The 26,655-nt window shown below is 36.8% G+C and overlaps 1 protein-coding gene across 4 annotated transcripts in view; it reads left to right on the plus strand.

Annotated features, from left to right (window-relative positions):
- The first annotated feature begins 267 nt into the window (after positions 1 to 267).
- The window catches only part of HACE1 (HECT domain and ankyrin repeat containing E3 ubiquitin protein ligase 1), a 48,914-nt gene continuing 22,526 nt past the window's right edge, over positions 268 to 26,655 (plus strand). Inside the window, exons 1-11 of one of the 4 annotated variants that reach the window (XM_053974050.1) lie at positions 268 to 435; positions 4,900 to 4,954; positions 6,063 to 6,152; positions 7,953 to 8,057; positions 9,191 to 9,266; positions 9,563 to 9,694; positions 10,533 to 10,615; positions 12,916 to 13,012; positions 15,619 to 15,720; positions 17,329 to 17,435; positions 21,840 to 22,086. In XM_053974050.1, coding sequence (XP_053830025.1) covers positions 360 to 435; positions 4,900 to 4,954; positions 6,063 to 6,152; positions 7,953 to 8,057; positions 9,191 to 9,266; positions 9,563 to 9,694; positions 10,533 to 10,615; positions 12,916 to 13,012; positions 15,619 to 15,720; positions 17,329 to 17,435; positions 21,840 to 22,086 — 1,170 coding nt within the window. In that variant the 5' untranslated portion in view covers positions 268 to 359. The other 3 variants (XM_053974051.1, XM_053974052.1, XM_053974053.1) reach the window with 3 other exon arrangements.

Here is a 26,655-nt window from a genome sequence, read left to right on the forward strand (position 1 = left end):
CCCCACTCCCTCCCGTGCTTCCGGGGAAATGAGCCCCACGGGCAGGATCACCTGGCAGGGGCGGCTTCAAAAGGCAGCACTTTTTTTAATTTTTATTTGCAACAAGCAGACGTTTAAGCATCCATTTTCCACGAGCTTTGAAAATTCATCGCCCACACCCCTTTCCTTACTTGAGGAAAAAAGCAAACTGAGGGAGTCGCCCCTGCCCCCGCCCCCAGCCGCCCGCCCCGCGCATGCGCGCAGCAGCCCGAGGTGGCGGCGGCCTGGGCGGCCTCGGCGCCGCCAGCGCCGCGATGGGCTGAGTGAGGGCAGGCGCTGGAGCGGGGGGTGTCCGCGGCTCAGGGCTGGACGCTCCGAGGATGGAGAGAGCCATGGAGCAGCTCAACCGGCTGACCAGGTCCCTGCGCCGCGCCCGCACCGTGGAGCTGCCGGACGGTAGGAGCGGGGCCCTGACATAGCGGTCGGTCCAGGCGGCCTCCGCTCGCTGGCCGGCGGGGATGAGTTGAGGCGGCTGGGGAGGATGGGAACGGGCTTCCTCTCTCCGCCTCTGACAGGCTCTGTTTGTTTGGCTTGCTGACAGCAACAGCGGCGTCCCCTTCCTTCCCCCCCCCACGCCTCGCCGCCTCCGCGGCGGGGCGCGGGGATCCCTGCCGGCTGCTGCCGCCCCTGAGCCCGGGCGAGTGGGTGGCCGGGGTGCCGGACACCGGCTGTATTCGCTTCTAAATCCTTCGTCAGGTGCCTTGTCGATGACAGAGTAGTGATGAAAACTCTTTGTGGGTTTTTTTGTTTGTTTTTCAGTGGTGCTGAATTGAAAAGGTATTTTAAGTCACTGTCACCGCCTAACTTTTTTTGGCTCGAAACCACTTCACGTGGGTGCTGGTCCCCCCACATCAGGGCGGATTTGAAAATAGAGCTTCAGGCTCTTACGGCAAGTGGTTTGGTGTTCCAGCCAGGTCCAGCTTTTGGGAGGACTAACTATAAAACTCTTGGACATGCAGAATTTCTGTTCTTGTGAGTCATGTGCTGTCACTATGCTTTCTTCAGTGTTTACTTTTATGGATGAGTCTTTGGCTGCCTGTCTGCCAGCTTTCATCTCCAGTGGTGGAGGAGAGGGAGTAATATTCTGTTTTCTCTGTGCATTTGCTGTTTGGACTTCCTGGTGTCCTCCCGAATGGTGCTACTACACCCTTCATTTATTGTCACCTGTCACAGTTCCAGTGTCTTGCAGTACAGTTACAAATAAATTCACTTGCCAGACAAGTTTCAGGAAGATTTTGCTGCTGCTTGTAAGCCTTTGACTAGCAGCACTGAAAATTGACTTAATACTATTAACTTAAGCTTAGACTTACAGAAATAATGGAGTAGCACCAGTTTAACTAATTGAAGATGCTAATATGAATAACGCTTTGCACAACCTGTGTCAGTTGGAGCTGCTTTAAATTTACTCCAGTACTGATTTAGGCAAATTTATTCTGAATTTCATCTGTTTTCTTCACATCTTGGGCATTTTTATCTTACCCTTAGGTGGTAGTTAGGTCTGTGGAATGGCAGTGTAAGTGCAAGCCCTGAGACCTTTGGAACAAGTACTTCTATCATCTTGTAGTGCAAGTGCAAGCCCTGAGACCTTTGGAACAAGTACTTCCATCATCCTGTAGTGCAGAAGGAATGTGAATTCTATGCATTCCTTAGGAATTGCATGAAAGAAATCAATGGGACTGATATAAGGAGATAAATGGGCTTAACACACTGAAGTCTCAAACTGTACTGCAAGACAGTTTCTGTTCAATGGTCATCCAACTTTGGGTCTGTCTTAGTTCGTTAGGTATCTTTTTTCTTGACCTTGGTGTTCCTTAGGTTCATGCAGGTCTGCCCAAACTCTTCTTGAGAAGCAGGTTTGGCTTGTAGTATGTTGTTCCAAACATGTACTGACAGGATCAGCTTGGAATATTCCACACTGGTCTAGGATAATACGTAGTTTGGTGGCTTGCTGTGTGCTGTGTCTGGCTGGCCTCTTGAATTATGACTCCCCCCCTCTTTCCCCCCACTGCATTTGAATAACTTTAATTTGACATTTAATTTGAAAGATACATAGTTTACCCCTCCATCCTTAAAGTGAGAATCATGGTTCTCTCACAGGAAATGGAGATGTATGTTTGAATTTACTTATGCTGAAGAAGGCAATAAATCCCAATAAATGGAAGTATTAAACTTCCGTTGCATGTGCCATAGCCACTATGGTATTATGTGGACAGTGCTGAAGCTTCTTTAAGATTGTGATCTCTGCCAACTTCACAACAGTATCTCTGAGGAAATAAAGTAGTGAGTGTATCTTGCCAGGGCAGGATTCTAGATGATGAATTTCAAGTGGTTTTTTTTTAAAGCAAATCTTAACACCTGAGTCCAGTGCCAGTGAATAACCTGAGCTTGCAAGTAGAACTTTTTTTATCAGTCTCCCAAAGTATTCTTCAGCAGTTGTTTCTTGGACACTTGAGGGCTTCACACAAATTTCTGGATGCTACTATTAAGGCTCAGTGCCTGAAAACTAGGTATTGCAGCCCAAAGCTGTGATGCTATGTTTGGTGTGCTTTTTTTTGTCTTTAAATAATCAAGATTTGATAAGCAAGCAAGTTAGATAGCAAATAAGTTTGGTGAGTCCATGAGGTGTATAATGCTTTTTCTCTACCTGCTGTCATGTAGTTTATGTCAGTTGGAGCTTTTTTTTTTATGACTAGAGAAAATAATCACCAAAACCAAGTATAAAAGCTCCTTAGTCCCACACCCTCTTAATTACTTCTTACAGAAAAACTCTGGGAAAATCTGCATGTGCTTCACAGCGTAATTTCTGTTAATGGAATAGCAAAAGGCTTAGTTTTGTAACTGTGCCATAAATGCCTGTTATGGCCCAGCTACACTTGTATTTAACTATTGACTTTTTCTAGATCACTGCACTTGCAATATAGTTAAATATAGTTAGAATCAATATTAAGCATTTCAGTTAAGTGTGCTGATAGATTTAAAAGTTTTTTTTCACCTTTTTTTGGTATCTTGTATAGAGCCTGATTGTGGAAATATATATAAGTGTGTCATGTTTAAATTTAGTTGATGCTCTTAAGTTTGTTTTTTTGTTTTATTTGGAAAGCTTTATATTCTGCCCAGAGCTCTGTGAAACAGGGCCCAAGATATATATATATATTTTTTTTTTTTTAGTTTGTGTATACTGGGAGTTAATAATGGATAGATTTTGAAATATTTTTCACAATTGATATTTATTTAGCATCTATTTAATTTTGTTTCAGGATTCTTTCTCTCTGTGTCCCCTCCCTTCCAGCTTACTCTTTCCCCAGCAGTCAAATTCTAGGTGTGTGTGTTGGAGATGGAGTTATCTGATGCTCACAGAACTCTGCCATAAGAAACAATTTGTAGAGAGTTCAAACTTGAACTTGGTGATGATTGGTGACTCTCTGCAATGTTTAATCATAATTTGGTGTTTTGAGAGGCTTGTGTCTCTTGCACCATGTGTTTGCTATAAGCAATGTTGACTTTTAAAAATTTGTTTTAAATTTTTTATAGCTGATGAAATGTGATTTGAATTTGATTTATATCTGTCCAGTGTTCAAAGGTAATAACAGATTATTAGAAAGAAGCGTTGTTTCTTTCTTTTGTTAGCTAGGGACACACAACTTGAAATAGCTGATAGCAGCAGTAACCTTGGAGCACTGTAGAACAATAATAACAACAAATAGCATAGCTGCAGCATGGTAATGATTTCTTGGATTCCACTTCATAATTCTGAAGAATCTTTATTTAAAATTCAGTAGATGTCACTTTGCTTACCTAGTGGAAGTAGTGAATATGTAGAGGCATGTAAAAGACATGAGACACTATGCTTTTTTGGGACTGTTTTAATTCTTCCTGTTCTGATTGCTTTGTAACTTTGGATCAATGAAGGTGATGAGGAAAAACTTAAAAAGTTTTTCTGTATTTCTGTATTCTGAACCCAAACTCCTGTCATAAGTTGGTATCTACATGAACAATCAGTGGAGATTGTACTCTCAAAAATGGGTGGCTTGTTGAAGGGAGAAATTATAATAATTGTCCATAATAAAAGAAAATTCACATTAATAATATTTATAATTGTTATATGTTAAAAGATTTTAAGTTTTGTCAAATTAATCTTCTAAAAATAGTATCTTACTTCAGGAAATGTGTAAGTGACCGAACAGGCTCATCACACCCATGCAATGTGCTGGCATTTGCAGCAGTAGTGATGACAGAGACTGTGTGGCTGAATGCCAGTGTGTTCCCACCACTGACATGGATCTTTGTGTTCTGAACTTTCTTCATTGCCTTCAAGTTTGAAATAAGAAACTGATTTGAGATGAAAAAGTGAAATGAAACTTATTGCACTCAGGTATTCAAGTATAAAGACAAAATTGAATGGTTATGAAGTAATTTAAAGAAGTCACTACTACAAAATCATCGTCTCAGGACTATGGAAGTCACCTTGGAAGACAGGAAACTTCCTTCTTTTTAAAATTAAATAGTTAAGTGTTTTTGTTTTGTTGGGCTTTTTTAATGCATATCTTTTAAAAACTGGGATTTAATTAACAGATTTGTCAGTTCAAAGAAATTGATGCTCCACTGAAAATTCTGTAACTTTTACTTTGTAAAAGAAAAAAAGCCGCATTGAAATTTCATGTATTGCAATTGTGTTAATTCTCTCTTTTAGGTAAGTATGATGGCTTTTTCTTTATAATGAAACTGTGTGTGTACAGTCTGTTTAAAAAGAATGATCTATTGAACAGTGGACACTTGAAAAGGTACATAAGTGTTGCTAGATACATTTATTTTATGTGAAAGATATCTTTATGGTAACAAAGTAATTTAATTTCTTCCCAGATAATGAAACTGCTGTCTATACACTGATGCCGATGGTTATGGCTGACCAGCACAGGTAAGAGCTTCTTTAAATTTACCTTTTTTTTTATTTTTTTTAAGTCTGAAAAACCCAGCCTGTTTGCTGAAGTCGTAGCTTCTAAAGCAATCTCGGAAGTCCAGCTGCTGAATTGCTGAGTTGTGTTCTAATTTGAAGTTAGTCACTGACTGTATGCATCCCAGCATATTTTTACGTGTTTTGATTTTTGCCACAGACCAGAACTGGGATTTTTTCTATTGAAGCCCATAGGAAAATTTGTCCTAGGATAAGAACAAAAGTGTTGTTTTGTAACTGTGTCTTAGCTCAGAGTGTGTTTTTATGGATGACATAGAAGCTCTTAGTCTCTTCAGACATCTCAGAAAGACATGGAATAAGACTTGGACAATGAGATTGATCCTTTTGGAATTCCTCAGATGAACAGCTGTTTCTCTTACTAAGTTGTCCTCCAAGTGCTTGGAACCTGGAGGCTATATGATGCCAGCTAAGTGGTGCTTCCTTCACATGAATTTTGTAGGGAAGCATGCTTAAACTCTTACTGAAACAGAAAGCTGCTTTTCCAGCCAGGATAAACACTTGTTCTGCTATGTAATATTTTGAGACTGCATGCAAGGGTTTTAAATTATGTAATCAGCCCATTACTGGAAGTTGAAAGGTCCTATTTAAATTTTTTATCCTGATCTTGTATCCTTCTGCTTCATCATCATGATTTCACATACCAGTTTTCTCTCTGAACTTTGCCTGTGTTTGGGAAAACTGTTGCATATGTGGTTGGGGTGATTTTGATAAGAGGCAAAATGGGATTTTGTATTTTGTTTAAACCAAAGCTGTTGAAATGCTTGTTTTTTGTATTTGTAAAGAAGTGATTTGGTTTGGTCTAATTCTTACTAGTTTACATTTGAAACAGCTTCCCAGTGTCACAGTTCATTTTTTATGTACAGTAAGAAATGGAAAGGTTTTGTTAATCAGCAAATGCTTAAAACTATTTGATCTCTTAGTAATTAGTTGGAGGGAAAAGAAATAGTGATTAAGTAACAAATAGAGTACCTGTGTGCAACTTACAGTATAAACTTTGCTTGGATACTGTGAACTATTTTTAAAATTAAAAAAAAAATGTTTCTATTTGAAGGTCTGTCTCAGAGCTGCTGTCAAATTCAAAATTTGATGTGAATTATGCCTTTGGACGTGTGAAGAGAAGTTTGCTTCATATTGCAGCAAAGTAAGACTTACTTGAGTCCAGTCCAGAAGTTAACAATGAAAATATTACCACAAATCTAAGGCACCAATGTAAGCTGGAAAACTCTGTAGTGTCAGTTAACATTTTGTTTTCACACTTTTTGTATCTTGTTTGTTCTTCCTAGTAATGTGCCTGCCTTATAAGGAGGACAGATTTTACACGTGGTATCAAATGGCTTTCCAAATTCCAGTGAAGGAAGTCTGGCTAGATACTTTCTTACCTTTCTGTGAAATCTGAAGTCTTTTAAAAAAATACAGCCATGATGTGCATCCTGTATAGCTGGGTTACTCTTGCCTTGGTAGAGGTAGAGAACTCTCATTTGCAGGTGCTGATTGTTTTTGAGGTATTCTAAAACAGTGGGAGGCATTTGGATGTTTGTTGGGAAGCAGCTGTTCCAAAGTACTTCATGTGACCATAACTGAAGGGAATATAACTTGGGAACTTGCTTCTAATAAGTTTTGTATCCTGGATAGAGGGCTTCAGTGCAAATTTTGATCTACATTATTTATTGTTTGTATGTCTGTTCAATGGGGATAACTCTATTTTATATGCAACTCTGCCAAGAGACAGACAGGTTAGCATCATATAAATAGAAATGAGCCATAGTTTTTGTCATGATGAATGAATGCTCTGTATTTGTCTCCCCTTTTAAATATCTTGAAAGTTCTTACATTTAAAAGGTTAGAAAAAGGAAAAAAAAAAAGGAAATAGAAGTAGTATTGCATATATATAGCAGTATTTGGTCACAATAAAGGTGGAAATTCCAGCTTCTTGAACAGACTGTTAGAAATAGCTGCTTCCCAACTATTTCATCTCAGAATTACATAGTGCTTATATAAAATTTACTTAAGGAAGCACTTAAAAAAATACAAGCAAATTTTTAGCATACACTTTAGAAATACATTTGAAAATACGCTGTACTTACTGATTCTAAAGATACAAGAAGTTGTGTCTTAGTTTCTGGATTGTCTTTTAGCTTGACTTAGTTATTGGGTCACAAAGGGATCATCAAGCTGCTGGTTTTGCAACATATTGTACAGTTAGTCTTCAGGTTCTTTGGGTTGTGTAGCAGTTCTGACATTGGGAAGATTTGTAAAAGTGGATTATCTGGTCACAACAGACAAAAAATAATCTGTTTATCTTTTCAATCAGATCTTCCACTTAAAGAGTTCAGGAACAAGATAAATATGTAAAGCAGAGTTTCTGACTTCTTAGTGGCATTGGTTATTCTGAAGAGCTGTTATATTATGTAAAGTAAAAGAGTTCAGCTCTTTATTACAGGTTCAAGGTTGATAGCAAAGAAATAATTGTAGTAGCAAAAAATATTTGTGCAAGTTTTAGAATTTTCCTGATATTCAAACTTCTAAATATAACTTCCAGATACAGAAGCATAACAAACCCCAAAATCTTTAATGGAAAATTTAGTCCTGTTAATAGATTAGAGATGAGGGAGGTGAGAGGAAATTGAAAGCAAAACTTTCAAAACAGTTTATAGTTTAAAGAATTAACAGTCCTAAACTCTCACTGTTGTGTTTTAAAGCCAATAAAATCACAGAGAAGGCTGGCATCTATTCATTGTTGCAAGTTGTATTTGGTCACTTCTTGCTGCATTAAGTGAGTTTACTTAGCTTTGTGTAGCCTGAATTATGAGGGTATAAAACAATTTTATGTAAAGATGTTCTAGTGAGTGTGATCTTTACATAATATTGCTGTTCTCATTATGCCAATACAGATTAGTAAATATCCTTGTTACAGATTTTCCCTTTCTTATTTTCTTTTTAGCTGTGGATCAGTTGAATGCCTTGTTCTACTATTAAGAAAAGGAGCAAATCCAAACTACCAGGACATCTCAGGATGTACTCCTCTCCATTTAGCAGCAAGGAATGGGTAAGTTTTAAAAATCCTTAAACTCTTAAAAAATTTTTGCATAATGCACTTGAGCTGGCATGTTCTGTAATATTTTTGCATAGTTCAAAAAAACACCTTTGGTTTTCACTTTTGAAAATCGAGAACATGGAGGTTAAAATCCTTACTTTGAGTATTCACAGAATAATATTTTATAAATAATAAGTCATGTCTGAAATACTAATTCCAGTACCAGTCATTTTAGGGTTTTCTGTTAATCAGGGGCACAATGATTATTACAACAGTAATTGAATGAGGAATGCATTCACCTTCCAGTTAGCTGAGTAAGAAAAGGTTTTGGAGGGGTTGGAGGGGGTCAGAGACTTCTGAATTTTCGGAGATAGTGTCTCTAAGAAAATTTTTCCTGCAAGAAAAGGAATACAAAGTTGGCCTGCACAGTGTTAGGAGAGAGGCAGAGAAAGAACTCCAAACCAGTGAGCAAGTATCTCTTTTAAGATCCTACTTCTGGAATTGTAGTATGTGAAAACATGCAGCTGTAAAGGTGATGTTGTCTTTTTTTTTTTTAGGACATGTATGTGATGCAATAACTGAATTGTATCACAGCTGGTACTTCAGATGAGGAGGCTTTTTAAAAATTTAAAAACATTTAAAAATGTTAAAAATCCAAACAAAACATGTATTAGGAAAAAATACCTCTACTTTTATTAAGAAAGTACTTGTATTTAACAAAGATTTGCATAGTTTTACAATGACTCTCTCGTTAAGTAATGATTTAGTGGTGTACTGTAAACATATCCACTGATATGTACAGGCTACAGTGAACTTGATGGACTTCTATTAGCTGAACTCTGGCTTTTTGTCTTGAAAGGATAGTTCATGAAGAGCTGAAACTATTAGAGTAGTGGTTAAGTGCTTCTGCACTTTCCACAAAAACAGCTATGATTTTAGTCCTATTTTGTTTGCTACCCTTGCACTGAGTCTCTGTGAAGATCACTTCTCTTGTTCACATGCTCAGTACTGTAGTCTTTCTAAATTGGAACCACCTGTTATGCTTAGAACAATGATAAATTAGAGCTATTGGAGCTCTAAGAAGATATGTAGTCTTTGTAAGTGATTTTCCCTGACAGGATTTTAATGTATTCTTTTGCTTATAGCCAGAAAAAATGTATGAGCAAGCTGCTGGAATACAGTGCAGATGTCAACATTTGTAATAATGAAGGCTTGACTGCAGTAAGTGCTATTAATTATCATGATGTTCATAATATGAATGACGAATTTGGAGATTCTTTGTTTTTAAGCTTTTGCCATCTTACATATAAAACAAAACTGCTGTGTGTCCAGTGCCATCAAGAATCAAAAGATGTGATCGAAATACCTAAGCATATGATTTTATTGTTCAAAGCTTAATATTGTGCAAAGCTTCTCTTTGTGAAAGTGTTGCCAATAATACAGCCAGGTTTAAAATCATTTTTATGGTATATATAAATCATTGCTAAAGGAAACGTGTGTCATCATTTTGTACTTAGATTCATTGGTTGGCTGTCAATGGACGAACAGAATTGCTTCATGATCTTGTTCAGCACGTCAGTAATGTAGATGTTGAAGATGCCATGGGACAGACAGCCCTTCATGTAGCTTGTCAAAATGGACACAAGACAGTAAGTTTCTAAATTGTATGAACACAATTGATTTGTGAAGAACTTGGTAATGCCTCAAAGTTGTGTAGTAATGCACATGATAATGGCTACAAGTATGAAGAATGCTGTTGTGTGTCTTACTATTGACTGCATACAATTCCATGGGAACAACTTATTTATTCTTGTGGAGCTGATTGATCTCAGTGCCTATGGGAGTTGAGGTGACTTACTGTGTACTGTTCAGCTCTTCTGTACTGCTTTTTATTGGCTTTATCAAGTTTTTATGTAATTTGAAATGTTTGAAAATGTTTTGCCTTATTTTTCAGAATATGTTTAATTCATAATTGTGCAAGCTATTATATGATTTTGAAATTAGAAATATTAATGTACTGTGAGTAAAAGATGAAAACAGAATTGGGTCAGATACAATTTAACTCTAGAAGTAAACAAGTTCAAATAAACTCTTCTGTTATTGATCTGTGTGAATAATTTTTATGCTTGGCCTTGCATTAGGGCTGACTATTTATATTCAGAGTATAAGTCTGGATGCTTTACTTGAACTGCATTAGAGCCCTATAGAGCTATATAGATTGCCACCAGAACTATTTACTGCTAAAAAGAATAAATTGTAATTCTACTCAGATTCTTTCTGTTGTCCTTGTCAGTGCTGGATTTTGGAAGGCCAAATTCTGAAAGACTTACCTATAGTAACTGTAGCAAATTTATGTGACTGAAATGTAACAAAAGTTGTTTGAGAGTCTGCTCAGTATTTTCGTATTTTAGACATGCACTAAATATTTGCAAGCCAGTAGGGTTTTCCACTGCTCTTTTTCTAAAGGTGGTGTTTTTTCTCTTGTAGACGGTGCAGTGTTTGCTGGACAGCGGTGCAGACATAAACAGGCCCAACGTTTCTGGGGCAACTCCGCTTTATTTTGCTTGCAGGTTATATGTTTTTAACTTTTGAATACTGGCCTAGAAGTGAAATATTTTTTCCCCTTTTGCAATAACTGATTAGAAATTAAAAAACATAGGAAATAGAAAAGCTGCCATGCTGACTGGTATTTAATCTTGTCTCATTTTTGAGTGTAGTTTGATATCTTACCTAAATACTTAGGTTAGTAGTTCAGGCTTATGTACCTCTTTCTAACAGACATGTTAAACACATACCTGTACATGTTCTAGCATGACTCATAAATTGATGACTGCTGAACCCTTTTCTGAAAAAATAAATTCTGCCAACTTAGATTATTTTGAGTACACTAAAACCAGAGCCTTTTATAAGCCAAATTTGGCTATTCCTTAATGTACAGTATGGTGTTACTGTATACCTGAAATGTGCATATATGTGTCAAAGTTACAGTATTGAATTAAAATTACATTCTTGCTTTGCTCAGTTCTGTTTTCTTCATAGTTTTATTTAAAAATTAATCACATATGATAAATGATCTTTTGTTTTAATTAGAGCATTTCTGCAATTTGTTAGAACATTTACAATTTTTGCAATCCCTATGTTTTGGTTACAGGTTAAATAGTTCACATAAGATTAACTGTTACTATAAACAAAAGGAGAAATGGACTGACCTGCTGGTCTGCTAAGAGTTATGTTCTGGGAGCCATGGTCTCTGGAGATAGTGTATGTTGACTTGTGGCAGTTGATAAGAAGGGAAGTGGAGAATATATTGCTGCTAGCCTTGGTCCTTGATTTAGGGACTGGTATTTGTACACAGTTTAAAAGAAGTAAGCAGCTTGTCTTGGCTTGGAGGTTTTTCACAAGAAGGGAATGTGGCAAAGTACAGGAGTTATATTCTTTAGAAATTACCAACTGGAGCATCTGGCAGGGTAGAATGAGCAGGGTGTGTACTACAGCAAACCTTGAAAGAAAAGTTGTAGGTTCCTGATGACAGGGAGGGCAGGATGTGGTAGCAGTGGCAGGTGATAGCTGCAGGAAGGGTATCAGTATTCAAAGTCTGAGTCTGAAGCACCTATTTTGTCAATGTGTTGGATTGTGCACTTAGTTGAGAGAATTACAGTGAGGATGCTGCAAGTAGACCATTAGTCTGAGCTCCTTTCTGACCCTTAATGTTTGTTTGCATTGGGACAAAGTCTGGTACGTTAGATGAACCTATTGGCTTCCTGGGCTGGAAGGACAGGACTGAGGAGAACTCATCTGTGTGTTATTGAGAGATCAGTGAAGCTACCTCTTGCCCCTCAGCTGTCAGTTGTCACTTTACCTGTGCCCTTTCTGAACTGATAGGCTGCACCTGTCAGGCTCAGAATGCAGACAGCCTCTTGTATGTTCCAGGATGCCAAAATACACATTGGTGTAAAGGGTGAACTGCAAACTAGCTTGAGAAATAAAACTTCCCTGAAAAAACTTGTATCTGTAACCAGAATTGCTATGTCTTTTTTATCAATCTTTAATTTCATCCTTTAGAAATCCTTTTTTTTTTTTTTTTTTTTTGATTCTCTGTTATGTTTGGCAGTATATGCACTTAATGCTGGTGAAGGCAGTTTATGCACTTAATGCTGGTGAAAGCAATATTCAAGTAATCGTTCCATGTGTTTTTAATGAAGTAAACCTCTGATCACTGGTACTCAATTTCTCTTTTTTTTTTCAGAAGAAAGGATTTGGGAAAGTGTTGAGAGTTATAAATAGTTGGGTTTTCTGTTTTCTAATGCTGGTATGTTGGGAAATTTTTAACTCAAGGTAACTAAGGGTCCTATACAACCTATAAGCAGATTAGTGAATAGACTTCGAATGCAAAAGTAAAACTCATCACTTCTAGAGGCTATGCTAGACATTTATATATAGAAATTAGAGCCATTTGAGTGATGTAGTTATCTCTTGTACAAAAAAAGGAATTATCAATAAAAATATCTTGCTAATATTTTATTGATGGTTAAAGCACAATCAGATTGTTTTTTTCCCAAATATGGTAGAAGTGAGCAAAGAACTTGGCAAAGATAACTTCCTCTGGGAAGTAAATTAGGATGTAAATTGAGAAAGAGCTCTCTTTTTGCAGGAAATGCAGCTCATAAATATTTGAGGCAAGGCTAAGATGAATAATTTCTGAACGATGAGAGTGACTCTGACTTCATAAATAGCCTGAATTTTGCACTGCTCTTTTGCAGTAACAATTTTCTTCTAGCTTATGTTGGTTTTGTTGTTAGATGCAATAAAGACAGATTTATGACTCAGATCATAAATGCTGTATTAACTGTCTTTCTTCTCTTTTGAATAGCCATGGTCAGAGAGACACTGCACAAATTCTTTTGATGAGAGGAGCCAAATACCTACCAGACAAGAATGGTGTTACTCCACTGGATCTCTGTGTACAGGTATTAAGTTAGCAACACTTTTTCTGTGAATTTCTGTGACTTACTACAGTGTAATCTGATCATTATTACCTTTTTTTATTCTTAAGGCCTCTGAAAGATAGTAGGCTTTTGGCAAAACAAGTGCAAAATGTAATTTTTTAATAATGAAATTGATCCTACAGGCAGATTCATAATTTCTACCCTTTGCATAAGTCAGATGCAAGAATTGACATAGTGAGAAAGAGTTTCCAGAGCTCCAATTGACTGGAAAGTTCTGTTATCCTTGGTATAATGGTAGTACACAATTTAGGTGCTTGCCTATTAACAAGTAAGAGGCAAAGGCATGCAGAAAGGAGTGCTTTTTTTTTTCTACCTCAAGTAATAGATTTTCTTTTCCTATGAGAAGATGTTGCTGTTAAAAACAAATAAAACCTACATGGTGATGACTCTTACTTTTCAAAGATATTTCTATATCTGGATGAGGAACAAAATTCTTACGCATTTTCAACTAACATGGCATTACCAGGTACTGCTTGTACTGCTTGCTAAAGTGACTTTTTTTGATTTGTGAGAACTTACACTTTTTTCTGTCAGATCAGTTGAAGGTCAGTGTGTAAATAACATGAATGAATGGAAGCTTTTGAACGTTTGCTAGTAATCAGACTAGAAAACTGAACTGAAAGCTGAAAAAACGAAATCACTGGAGTGAGTGGACGTCACACTATCTTTATGCATATCATTATTTTTTCAGGATAAAGTTGAAATTTTCTATTTTTTTCCTGTATTTTCTGATTATTTCAACCTCAAGTTATTTAATTTCTGAGGTGTCCTCATGTGCCTAAGACTTGCACTTGAAATAGTTGTGTGTATGTGCAAGATTGCTGTCTCCAGTACCTGTGGGATATTTTTGGAATGTTTAAGTCTGAAAGCTTTTTTTCATAGACTATCTGTGGAAGACCTTGATCCAGTTAGGTTACTTACAGTATTTCTTTTTGCATATAAGAAACCAAGTAAGTCCTCAGCTCCGGTCACTGAGCAGTGCCAGATCCACTATAATGTCTTACTGCTGACTTGATTGTGAAACTCAGATTTTTTTTTTCTTTGTTATGGCAGAATGACTTATCATTACATAAAGCCACATGGAGTCTGATTAGTTTCAAGGTATTCTGCAGCAACAGACCTGTAAGACAGTGTATGGCAGGAGAGGTTTAGATTAGGAATTATAGGAATTATTAGGAATAATTTCTTCATGAAAAGGGCTGTAAAGCATTGGAGGAGACTGCCCAGGGAAGTGGTGGAGTCTCCACCCCTGAAAGTGTTTAAAAAAAATGGTGGATATGGCACTTGAGGATGTGTTTTAGTAGCATACGTAGGGGTGGTGCTAGGCTGATGTTTGGACTTGATGATCTTAAAGATATTTTCCAAGCTAAATAATTCTGTGATTCTATACCAGTGTGTGCTTAATGTTATAGTTACTATTTTTTTTGATTAATGTTTTGAGCTTCTGCTTCAGTCTCCAGTTTTGCAATCCCTAGGGCACATTTTTACACATAAAACTTCTGTTAAATTTTTGTAGGTGTGAGTAGTGACACCTGGTGTTTGTTGTGTAGTGATGATCTTGCTGTGTTTGAGATCATGCAGTATACAAGTTCATGATGCCAAGTAAGAATAGAGAAAACAATATGTTTTCTTTCTTTTTACATTGTGGGTTTTATTCTATGCTTAAAGGTTTGTTTTTCAAAGTCAATACATGTTTTCAGAAGACTGAAATTATAGATTCATACACTTCTTGCCAACATTAACTTGATCTTGAAGATTTGACTTTTGTTAATTTTTACAGATTCTGGGTGGGTTTATTTTTAATACTTAATTTCTTGGTACCAGAAACAATTAAATTAATCTTCTTAATGTATGCTTTTCACTGAGGTAATGTCAACTGTCATTCACAGAGGAGTCCCTGGAGTTGCAGCAGTTAAAATAGAAGTTCATGCAGGTTTAGGTGTTAGGTGTCTGCTTCAAAATGCAGCTGTGTTAAATAAGATTTGATACAAATAAACCACAAAATCAAGTTCTTTTCTTTACAGAAAACATTTTTTCTTAGAAGGGTGTGAAGTTAGTCTAAGGCACATTCTAAGGAGTCGTACTTGTGTATTGATTTTAAAGTTAAATAACCCTTTCATGGGTTTATCCTATTTCTTCCTGTAACAAGTTAGATATGTGTCCTATGAACCTTTAGAAAATGTTTGTTTTGAAGAATTAAATTCTGGATGTAATTAAGTAGATGTCAGCAAGACGAAGAGAATTGAAATACTGCACTATTTTTGATCTCTGGTGATTGTTGGCTAAAGTGCTGTTGAACTGTACCTTTAATTTGGTAAGTAGGAAAATGTTTCAAAAACCGGAAAAACAGGAGTGGATATACGTGAGTCATTATACTGAAACAAATTGATTCTGTCTACTCCCAAACATTTTGGGATACCTGACTTTGCTACATTTTTTAATTTCAAATTATTTTGGAATAGGATTTCTCCAGCATTAAAAAAAATCATAATCCTTAATAGATGTTATTGCCTGTAATAGTCTAACTCTCAATTCTAATGTTTCTTTTAATTAAAATGTTTTCTTAGGGTGGTTATGGAGAGACTTGTGAAGTCTTAATACAGTACCATCCTCGGCTTTTCCAGACAATAATTCAAATGACACAGAATGAAGATCTGCGGGAAAACATGGTAATATGGGATGCTGTGTGTTATAGCCAGGGATCTCTGTGTGTGTGGTGGAGAGCTTAATATGAGTGGCAACCAGTAGCACAGTAGTTGACCACTAGGTATCTTTCTTTCCTCATGGAAAATGTGCAGTCTACACATAATTTCAAACACAAGAATTTGGAATTAAATGTAGGATCTGTTTTCATTTGGTGTTCTAACTTTGTACATTTGGCAAAGTGATCTAGACAGTTTAAAAAGCAGACATTGCAAGCTTCAATACAAAGGTACTGATAGAGCATGCCTAGAGCATCCTATATATACAGTTACTTGGTGTAAAAGGGCCTATTTTCCTTCATTTAGTCATTATCTGCAGACATCCATTCTAAGGATGTGTCTTGAGGCTGAATCATCCAGAATTAAATTAAAAGTTTGTGGTATGAGCACTCATCTGTATGAAGTCGCCTTGTACAATTACAGTGTAAAAGATTGCAGCCACAATTTCATTTGATTATTATTTCTGTAGATGAAACTACTCTGTTTCTTTTTTAATGGTTCTCTTATACATTTCTTCTTTGGTTATTGTGGGGTACAATCTAAAGCAAAGAAAAATCAAGGAAATAAGTTTTGTTTCTTGATTGTGTAAATGAAAAGAAGCATGGGGTGCCTTTTCCCCCTTGTAAATCTAGCTTGCTGTGGGGTTTTAATACATTAGTTGTTTTAAAGTGACTGCAAACAACCTTACAGACTGTAAAAAAAAAAATAGTAAGGTGTTGGCTGCCAATTTACTTAATTTAGTTTGCTAGATTTTTGATGTTTTCATTTTCTCTATAACTCCATTACTTCCACTAGGACACTGAAGATTTCCAGGTTAGTGTTTAAATTTCTGAGACAGGGTTGAGTTTTACAGAGTTTTACAGAGTGAAATGAAGCAGCTGAGATTTCTCAAAGTGTATGGTAGATGCAAAAGAAGATATTATAGATGATTTAAATTAAAAGTGAAAGAACTAAAACAATGGAACAAAAAGACCTTTTGTATATTGTAGAAGTAAAGAAAATAAGTGAGAAAAAAATTTCATCTGTCTAAGTAATGGTGGAGCTGTGTGCAAAAACAAGATCTTAATGAGAGTGTATACAAAATATATTAGCTAATACATGGTATAGTTCTACTTCGTTGCTGAAATGTAATCATATATTGAAAATTATTTTCTATGGCCAAGTCTGAGCTCTTCTGTTTAGTCTTGGGAAATGACCAGTTCATATTATCTGGAAGTGATGACATAAGGAAACTGGGTATGTGTTACAAGTCAGGACTTGTATTTCAATTGCCATAAGTTGTTCTACAGGGTTAAGCATTCAGGGTTTGTAACATTCCATAATTAGTTAAATACCCTGTAGTACCTTCATCAACAATACAATGTGTACCTTTGCACATTTGTAATCTTTGTAAATGCTAATGAAACATTAACTGAGGTTAGACATTGTATAGATAGGCATTATATATACAGTATAGATATACATTGTTATTGCTAGATATTAATATTTGGGTAATAGTGTTCTACATAATTGATAAATTTTTGTTGAACTGAAGTTCCTTGACACTCTGCAATTGCTTTTGTTTTAATCCTTCAGTTGCGGCAAGTTCTGGAGCACTTATCTCAGCAGAGCGAAAGCCAGTATCTTAAAATCTTGACAAGTCTTGCTGAAGTTGCTACAACAAATGGTCACAAATTGCTCAGGTAAGTGTGAGGTCACAAGTTGATAAACTACCCCACAGTTAGTGCCACTTAAGTGTTTTAATAGTCCAAACTATCTGATGCTCAGCACATGCTGGAGTAGATGGATCTCAAATCTGATTTATATGATAATGTCTGTTCAGATCACTGTCTTCACAGACTTCAAGAGAAAAAGTTGGTGTCCTTGTATAGCTGCTGGTATCTATAAGCTTCTGTTGCAGGGAAGTGTATTTTTTGTTTGGTTATTTTGGCTGTGTCAGCCCTAGTGAAGGGAAGCTTTTTGACAACTATGAAATCATTCTTTTTTTTTTGTTCACCCTTCTCATTTTTTCTTTCCTTTCAACATTTTTACTTTTCTACAAGCTTCCTTAGTATGCTTGGGGAGAGTTTTGTTACTTCAGACACCTCATGTTTGCTGGTTCTGGTTGCCTTACATGGCTACTGATATATTATGAGACAAAAAATTTCATCTGCCAGTGTGTTGTCTCAGCAGCACAAGCAGCAGTAACTTAGGAAGATGCGTGACATAGGCAAGCATATTTACCTGGTATGCTTTCCTAATTTTTGTGGCATCTGTTTGAGTTTGTGCAAAATATTTCATCTGCAATTTGTTGGAACATTTTACTGTTTTCAGTAGCGAACAGATTTTGGTGTAACCTTTATGCTTTACTAGAAAGTCTTTACTGAAAGAGTCAAGGGTCTGAAAACATGAGTGAAGTTCCTTATTATGTTTTAGACGGTATTTTGGCAAAGAGAGCTTTGAGAGTGTTCTGTAGCATAGGTTGTAGAGGATTATAACTTGGGAAGCTTTTTTTTAATTTGGGTTGGGGTCTGAGGAGCCCATCAGTGAGGTGGAAAATAAATAGTATATTCTTACTCCTAGATTATTTTTTTTTCTTCTCCATTAGTCATGTTACATTTAAATGGAGCTTGTAGATAGGAGGTCAGAACTCCTGGATGATGGTAGGAAATTCATTACACCATTAATAAATCTTATTCTGGTGGGTGTTCATTTAAGGAATTAATGTGTAGGTCTGAATCCCTTTAAACTTTGAGGTTAAAGTGTGTAGACATTAATGAAGTTTTGTTGCTGCAAAGATAACTTTTTTTAAGAATTTCTGCTGTTGCTGAGCTTCAGTGTGTAACAGTTTAACTTATAACATATTCCTTTTTGTCTCCAGACTTCCTTAGAGCCAATAGATCTCCCACAAATACATTGTGATCAGGTGTAAAACCATAGTGCAGGAAAGGGTTTCAAACTTGCTCTGTACAGGGACATTATTGGAAGTGGTGTTAGCTGGATTACATCATACGAGGTAGTGTTTGCTTCTGTTTCAACGTCTTCAGAGGTAAATTAAACTGATTGTTGTTTAGATTTGATTTGTTACTGTTACTGCTCTTCTGATTTGAGCAACGCTCCCCCAGTTTGGCTGTAGGAGCAGTAGCTCTGTGGCTGTACTGTCTTTGAGTTTGAGCCTCTGTGTGCTCCTGTATTGCCATTTATGGGTGGACTGGTGGAGGCTGAAGACAAGATTGAAGGGTTGCATTGCATTGGATGAGGACTCATTTCTAGCGATGCCAGTACTTGCAGTGTCCTGTGGACTCTTACTGGCCAGCTTCTCTTTGGTATTTTGTAATATAGAAATGTGATAGCAAAAGAAAACAATTCCAAGACAGTTTCACAGATGCAGTTTCGCAAAAACTGTGTTTCTCTTCTCTTCAGCTTGGTTTCTTGGCAGAAGCAGTGAATTTCTACTTCAAGAAATATTTCTCAGTTGCTTTCTTATAAACACAATGGGGATTAAGGTAGTACTTGGTGAATACTTTGAGCTTGAGCCTCTTTCCTCTCTCTCCTTCTTCCAAAAAAATTGTGTAAAATGCACTTTGTACATGAAAACCTCCAGTAATTATATTCTTGCATGGCTGAACTAATATAATCTCTTTGTTTCCTGGGTACTAACCCACAACCTGTTGTACGGCCTCACGTTGTTTTTCCCCCAGTCCTGGGCGGCTCCAGAGCCCGGCTCGGGCGCTGCTTCTGTCCAGGACCGGCGGCTGCCGCGTACTCCCGGGCACCGCTTCCACGGCGCGCGGTTTGGGCTTGCTGGGTTCTGTCACCCACACAAGGGTACAAGGCGAAGAGGGAAGGAATTGCCCACTCCGTCCGTACAGTTGGCTGGAACGCTTTTATTTGCTGCGGGGAGCCGCAATGGAGAAGCCGCGGCTCGCTCTCCCACGCCCGCGTGGATGAAAATGGTGCTGGGACCGGGGAGGCGCGGGATTTTATAGAAGCCCTCCCGCCCAGTGGGGACAGGCACCGTGGCGGTGACGTGGACCACGGCGACCAACAGGAACGCGACGGGGGTGGACCGGGCTCCGGGGTGAATGGGGACGTGGGAACCGGGAAACAGACACCGAACTCTCAGGAGTGGACAAGGGGGGTGGTTGCAGGACTTGCATAGTGGGCTCCAATGGTAAGTAACCTGGAGTGGACCACCGCAGGGGAGGAAACGCGGGGTTGCATGGGGGTACACAGTGTAGCTAGCACATGACAGAACCCCTAATCTGAACCCAAACCCAGGATGCAACACTGTTGCTTTTGGGTTTGTCTATTGTTTAGTTCAAAAGTCTCTAAAATTGTTTCTTGTAATGCTTCTAGCAAGTATCCAGGCATGCCACTAAGCTTCTGCTTGAAGACTTCGGCCTTGAGTACAAGCAAGGACCCTGTTTCACATAGTATTATCTTCACCAAGTATTCCCTTTTTCCAAGAAAATAATTGGCGTGTGACATGATTTGGTCTTGCTCATGCAGGTTAGGCCTAGCTGAATGTTTACAAACATGGCAGTAGAAGTTTCAGTAAACTATTAAAAGGCCTCTGTGTTTTTTTCTACATATGTGTGTCCTTATCCTGGAGACAAGGAAATTTCACCAGGAAAACACCACTGCTGAGACCTCAGTTGAAATGTTAAACTTCAGTTGAAATGTTACAAGTTTTTTTTTTTTTTCCTCTTTTCAAGAGTTAACTTCTTGAGTTAGCTTCTTGTATTCATAGATTCTTTTGGTATATAAGCAAAGATTTTACAAATGCTAGTTTTTAGCTGTGACAAGAGCTTCTGGTAACACAATTGTAGATGGCCAGTCAGGGGATTTTCTTTACCTGGTTAAAAACTTAACATTCCTACTGTAGCACCGTTTGCTCTCTCTGTTCTTTTCTTATATTGACTTACTGCAAACTTACCTGGCTAAAGTATAAATTGTCACAAGAAAATTGTACTTTGTAAGGTAGTTTGATAAAATTTTTAGTACATTGCTTTTAAAAGTTAACTCACAGTCATTAAAATGTAGTGCTGAAAGCAAATAGGTATTTTGCTGATGACTTAGGGTGAATGAGATCATAATAAAGCTATGCTAGCTGTTACAACTAACTGTGTTTCAGGTTTGTGTATTAACAGATTATTAATTGCCACAGATGTTTACAGCACCCTATAAGATGTCAGTTTTCTGGTGTTTACTGATCTTCTGGCTGGGAAGCATGCTTTTAAGTTGCAAGTACTTTAAGGATAGAATTGAGTATGTGCTCACTTCTATAATATTTATAAGTTAGTAGGTTTTGATAGAAAAGAATTAATTTCTTGCAGTTTGTTATGCATTCAAGACAGAAGAATTCTTACTACTTGGAGTTTAAGTAAGAAAACCTAGTAGAGTTTGGAGAATGTTCTGCTTGTGCGTAATGTCATGAATATCTCATATTTTGCACTGTTTTGGTACAGAGTTCAGTGTTTGCCAGTTCAATTAAGGAGACATAAAACTTTTAGTATATTTGTTGGATAAATAAATAACATAGTGGTGGTTTTGTTTAGTATATTTTAGATTACATTTTTTCTTGAGTAGAAATAGTGGCATCCTTACCATCCTGATCCCTTGTCTGGTTGAGGTAGTTAGTGGGCATCTAGAATAATAGCTGGTGAGGATGGGCTATGGCAGCGTATCTGATCAGTCAGTAGGCTTTTACTGTTGAATGCTCTCTTTTCTTGGTTGAGAAACATTTTCATCTGGATGTCCCAATTTGCTTCAGGCACTGAGATTCTTAGGAAGTTGGATTTCCTCCCAGGGGTTCATAAGAAGTGTATTTAAAAAAAAAAAAAGGAAGTGTTTTGAAAGATCTGGAATTTGCTGTTCTTACTTCTAGTTAAAGTTACCTGTACATGTTAGTAAAATCATAATGCTTATATTTGACTTTTGGGGCTGGTGCAGGAAATGAAAGTTAAAATTTTCTAGGGTTTGAAACTTAGGGGTTTTTTTTTCAGCATATGTATCAGACCCTACCATTACATTGCTTACTCCTTATTATACTAAATTGTTTCATCTAGGAAAAGAAACTTAAACATTCCATTTTTTTCCCCCAGCTTGTCAAGTAATTATGAAGCTCAAATGAAGAGTCTCTTAAGGATCGTGAGGATATTTTGCCATGTCTTTCGCATTGGCCCATCCTCTCCCAGTAATGGAAATGACATGGGCTACAATGGAAATAAAACTCCAAGAAGTCAGGTGTTCAAGGTCAGAAAAGTATATGATGTTGTTAGGAAGATAGACGTTAAAGAGATGAATTTCACAAAGCATGCATTCATTAATCAGACATCTCATGAACAGGAAGTAAGTTTGGTTGATGTCCCTATCCCTTTTTAAGTTAAACCTACCTCTCTCCTTCTCCTGTATTTTTTCCCACTGAATTAATTCATTTAGCCACTGATGCACATCTCATGTTATGTTTTCTGTTTATTTCTTATTTAATAGATTGTTTATTAGGTGTTGAAGGTTTAGCTACCCAGGTGACATTGGTACATTTTGTTTTTATTTCTGTTAAGAGTATAGTAATATCAAAATATGGTGATATTAATATAATAGATTATATTAATGTAATTTCAAAATGGTAGTTGAGATACACAGATGGAGTGATGATCAATAAGCTTTATCCAGTTTCACAAGACAAATGGAAACAATTGAATTTTTGATCTCTTGTTGTTCTCACTGTGATCATGCAATCTTTTCCCAAGTTGTTTTTGGATTTTATTATTATGTGCTTTGAAACATACCAGCTCACTACTACCCTTGCAAGGTTACTGATTTATAGCTGCTTTTAAACACATGCTTTAGGTGGTTGCCATTTAGAGGTTTAGTTCATGAAGGTGTTTGGTATTTTTATGTTTATTTGTTAAGAAATCCCTCTGTAGAAAGTCAAAGATTGCCTTTTTGTAAAGAAGCCCCAGTTTCCTGTGTGCCACTCAGTCTTCATTGGATATACAACTGCTGTATTTTTCAGAGCACCTAATAAGAAATAACTGCAGGGTAATCTTTCTTCTCCCATCTTACTCCATACTCTTACACAGCACAGCTCATACCAAGAAATTTAGATTCCAGTAATTGAGGATTTTTTTTCTATTATGTTTCTTCAGCACTGTGTTGTGAAAACAGTATTTTGAAATTGCTGCACTTATTTGATGATACATGTTCATCAGGTTACTTCTAAGGGGTTTTAAGACAGAGCTATATTGATAAGATCATGGAAGATGATACTCTTGATTCCAATTTATTTAGTGAATTATCTCAGTTTTTGTTTAAATTTCTTCTCTTGGAAAGAAGAAAAGCATTAGACTGTCAAAACCAAAAAAAATGCAAGCACAAATGTTCTTCTGGTAGCACAATAGTTTTAAGGACAAACTGATTTATATAATGAATATAAAACTAGTGCTTGAGTCTGAACAAATGTAATGAGTCTGTACAAAATGTTATGCAGTGTGCAGTGTAATAATTGTCCTTGGAATTGTTCATCATAATAGGACAATAATGTAGGTTTAACCAGAATTCTGTTTTTAAAAAACAAAGCCGTACCCACATCACAAGAATTATTTTATTAAAGGCAGCACTTTCTAACAGTTTTAATGAAAATTGCTCCAAGTATACCAGATTAAATCACAAGCAGATGTTAAACACACTTCATACAAGAACTGTCTCCGTTGAGGTACTCTGCTACCAAGCCCAGAAAGGAAAAAAAGGAAGGTTTCCTGCTTTTCAACTCCACATAATTTTAGAACTCAGTATAATAAACAAAAACATTCAAGTGCAATTTGCAAAGGAAGTGGTATATTAATAAAATCACTTATCTGCATGCCCAAATGACTTTGTATGATGAAAGAATTGTTTCTTAATTTATTGTGCATTTAAATCTTGTGCAGTAGACTTACATTAAACAACTGCCACAGTTGTCCCAGAAAATGTCAGTAATTCTTAGTTGTGTGAAAACAACATGTCTGTTTTTAATAAATAAACAAAATGCATACTACTGTTGCATTACTTAACAAAAAAATTTCAGGATGTTTTAAAAATTATTTAAAAATTGCAATTACTGTAATTTATTTAGAAGTTTTATGAGTGAGGTAACCCTGCAGTAGGACCACTGTTGTGTCCACGGTATTTTAAAGATTGATTTACATTTCAAACTCAGAAATATAAAACTGCTGATGAGAACTTACTGTTGTTTGGGAATGGGCACACAGGTCTGGCAGTGCTAAATGAATCTACAGTTGTGGTTGGTTTAGTCTGTTCTTCCCTGAATTTACAGTAGACTGGGTAGTGGGAGATTAGATAGAGTGCTGAGTGAATTGGATGACTTCCAGGTTTCTCTTAGTCCTACCTTTCCTTCTGCTTTTTTGTCCTTTCTTTGAAAATGTGCTTTTGGTGGTCTTTTACACCATTTGGGAGGAGATAAAAAAGACCTGACTTTTTGTAATGCTTCATTAAATTTTTCTGTATCAATGTATTGATTGAACATATTTTGAAGAGTTGCCACTGTAATGTAGCTGGGAAGGGATTAAAATTATGAGTATTCTTGATCTGAGCCTACAGAGGAATGTTAATGCTTGATGAGGTCAGGAAAATCACAGGGCTATCAGTGCTTTCGTGGAATTCCCTGTATGTGATTCAGCATATCCAGATGTTTTAAAGTGGAAGCACTAGCTAATGATAACACATTCTCGTACTGATCCTGAAAGATACAAAAGAATCATTGAAATTTGTCTCCCAAGCTGCTAACTCAAATGAGACCTTACCAGTGAGAAACTTTGAGTAGTAATTTTGACCAGGTTTACACTTGTTACTTTTCCATGTATTGCTCTTCCAATTGCTGTTCAGTGTGATCGCATATTAGGAAAACTTGCTGCAAAATTTCTCTGTAATTGAACAAGGTTGGGAAGTGCTTAATGTTTTTTCCTTGTTTCAGATACTGTTCTTTTCTAGAATTGAGGTAACTTCTCTGCTGTGACAAAGTCACTTCATCGATTAGTGATCTCCTGCACCCTGTGTCTTAAAAAGTTATCTGACATCTGACAAAAGATTTTTGCTTCAGTGTTGCAGTTTGAATATGGATTTGGTTACTGGTATTGCTTTCTAGATGAGTAAAGAGGAAGGCATTGCATAGGTAAATTCTTGCATTTGGGAGGTAAGGTGTGCAGCTGTAAGAGCTTGGTACTCCATCAGATTCAGCTGTATAATTCTAGAGAAACTTTTCCGCACTGTGAAACGTGACAACTGAAGTTTGACTGGAGCTCTTTGTTTAATATGAGGTTCATGGTAAGAATTAACTGAAGAATGCTGACTAGTAGTTTGAAACAACATTACTAGTGGTTTGATTGAATATGTCCATATGCTACTTGAAAAGGTCTGGTCATGAATGACAGCATAAAATGCTGACAGTCATGGATATAGAGGTGATGGGCAATATTTAGAAGTGTTTTATATCTTGAAGTTGGACTAGAAGGAAAGAAAATGAAATGTTAAAGCTACTGTGCTTCACTAGACTTTTAAATGAGTTTATGGTAAGAAGCTGTGAAGAACAAGCTTTGGAAAAACAAATTGGGTGGAAAAGTTCTGAAAAGTGTGCTAAATCTGTTGGAAATAAAAGATAAAACACAAGATACTGGGGGAATATGGTGGAATATGGCAAGCTAAACATTTAAAAGTTTGAGGGGAAAAAAACCTAGTTTTTAGTATTCTAGTAAATAACTACCTAGTTTCTCCTGAGGTATAGGTTGAGAGTACAGCTGCATTTTAATTCTTCTGTGTATTCAATTAATCCTAGTTTCCATTCAAAAGTTTTTTTTAACATTATGTTTTGTGTTAAAAGTCTGCCAAATGGGTCTTGGAAGGAGGATAACTTGATCCTGTGTGGCAGACATTTATTTAGAAAATGCTACCTGTGCTGGAGGTATTTAGGTCACCACCTAGAGAAATGTGTGGTCACTAGGAGCACAAGCACTGAGTGAGTGACACAGAAAGTGTTGAGCAAAGTCTACTAGTATTATCAGGCTGGCTTTCCCCCAGATTCCTATTGGGAAAAAATGGAAGCATAATAGTAAATTTTTAAATTGTGAATTTCAGCTGAATCTTTTAATGCCGAGCTCTTTTGATAAGTAAATTATTGTGTATTGAGAACATGTCAGTTATGAGGTGCAACTGACAGGGCTCCAGATAGTGTACAGATGTTAAGCTGCTGTGAGCAGCTCTTTATTTTCAAAAGGAACCTGAGAATATGAGAATTTAGCTTTCAGTGTTTGCTAAGTCTTTGAGTACTTTCACTGGTGAAAAATGTTGATGTAACAGTAATATATGGAAAAAGGAATCCATTTAGAAGTTCATTCTTACTTTTGGAATGCTATGAAGTACTTGAGTTGATCACCTTCTTGCTGGATTCATATCCTTATGCTCACTAGACTGTGGGCTTGTAAAACAAGCCCTTAAAACACCATTAAGGGAAAACACAGTTAGCCCTTGTGGATTTTTTTATACTCATAAGAAAGTGACAGGTCTTGTCCCTTTTCCTCCGCCATAGTAGGCCTGCAGCTCAGAGTAAATGTGTAATGAGGGAATCATACTGGATTTCAATTATATTGAGTTTTAGCGGGTGATAGTAAAAAAAGCGTGTCTTTGTTAAAGTAAAATAAAATTTATAGCCTTATAATTTGATATGGGATTCTGCTGATACTAGTTTCTATTTTGTAAAGCTAGATGTTAGTGACCCTTACTCTGAAACATCTGAGGTACTATCAAAATGAGCTGTATGAGCTCACATTTTGCATAAAACAGATTCTTACTAGACATGAACCTGAATCTGTGTGGTGTTGTCTGGGATTTCCTCCATCTTCTTGGTAGAGGAAGCTCCTTTGACCA

Source organism: Vidua macroura, chromosome 3 (assembly GCF_024509145.1).
Source record: "Vidua macroura isolate BioBank_ID:100142 chromosome 3, ASM2450914v1, whole genome shotgun sequence".
Classification (NCBI taxonomy): Eukaryota; Metazoa; Chordata; class Aves; order Passeriformes; family Viduidae; genus Vidua; species Vidua macroura.